This window comes from Grammomys surdaster, unplaced genomic scaffold, assembly GCF_004785775.1.
Source record: "Grammomys surdaster isolate TR1022 unplaced genomic scaffold, NIH_TR_1.0 187, whole genome shotgun sequence".
Lineage (NCBI taxonomy): Eukaryota > Metazoa > Chordata > Mammalia > Rodentia > Muridae > Grammomys > Grammomys surdaster.
Window position 1 is genome coordinate 172,033 of NW_021604632.1, and position 1,174 is coordinate 173,206.

Genomic DNA, 1,174 nt, shown 5'->3' on the forward strand with positions numbered 1-1,174 from the left:
GAGCCCTCCTTATGCAAAGCGCGCAGCGGAGCGGCGAGCCGGGGACGCCGCGCACCGGGCCGGGCTCCTCCGGCATCCTCTCTGCCGCTGTCATCGCCACCGCCACCGCCAGCCGCGGAGGACCTTCCCGAGCCTGAGGCGCCCGGGATCGGAGCTCAGGGAGGCGAGCAGGCGAGGAGGGGGCCCGGGGCGAGCGGGAGAGGAGAGGAGAGAGAGAGAGCAAGAGAGAGAAAGAGAGAGAGCACATTGGCGTGAGCAGGGGGGAGGGAGGGCGGGCGCGGGGGGCTGCGGGCAGGGCGGGGGGTGTGTGCACGCTCGAGCTTTCGGGCCACAGCCACCGCCGCGCGAGCTAGAAGCGCCCTAGCCCGGCAAGCTGGCTCACCCGCTGGCCACCCAGCACAGCCCGCTGGCCCCTCTCCTGCAGCCCATCTGGCGGAGCGGCGGCGGCGGCGGCGGTGGCGGAGGCAGGAGGATGGCTTCAGAACTGGCAATGAACAATTCCGACCTGCCCACCAGTCCCCTGGCCATGGAATATGTTAATGACTTCGATCTGATGAAGTTTGAAGTGAAAAAGGAACCGGTGGAGACCGACCGCATCATCAGCCAGTGCGGCCGTCTCATCGCCGGGGGCTCGCTGTCCTCCACCCCCATGAGCACGCCCTGCAGCTCGGTGCCCCCGTCCCCGAGCTTCTCAGCGCCCAGCCCGGGCTCGGGCAGCGAACAGAAGGCGCACCTGGAAGACTACTACTGGATGACCGGCTACCCGCAGCAGCTCAACCCGGAGGCGCTGGGCTTCAGCCCGGAGGACGCGGTCGAGGCTCTCATCAGCAACAGCCACCAGCTCCAGGGTGGCTTCGATGGCTATGCGCGGGGAGCGCAGCAGCTGGCCGCGGCAGCGGGAGCCGGCGCCGGCGCCTCCCTGGGCAGCAGCGGCGAGGAGATGGGCCCCGCCGCCGCCGTGGTGTCCGCCGTGATCGCCGCGGCCGCCGCGCAGAGCGGCGCGGCACCACACTACCATCATCATCACCACCACGCCGCGGGGCATCACCACCACCCGACGGCCGGCTCCCGCTGCCGCGGCGGGGTGGTGTGCTCCTCTGGGATCGGCGTGGGTGGCGCGGTGGGGGTGGTGGCTGTTGCTGATGAGAGCCTCGACCGCGTCCTCCGGGCTGAA

At 70.9% G+C, this 1,174-nt stretch overlaps 1 protein-coding gene across 1 annotated transcript in view; it reads left to right on the forward strand.

Annotated features, from left to right (window-relative positions):
• Positions 1-330: 330 nt before the first annotated feature.
• The window catches only part of Maf (MAF bZIP transcription factor), a 4,089-nt gene continuing 3,245 nt past the window's right edge, over positions 331-1,174 (forward strand). The window contains exon 1 of the mRNA XM_028768563.1: positions 331-1,125. Coding sequence (XP_028624396.1) covers positions 473-1,125 — 653 coding nt within the window. The 5' untranslated portion in view covers positions 331-472. The remainder of the gene's footprint in view (positions 1,126-1,174) is intronic.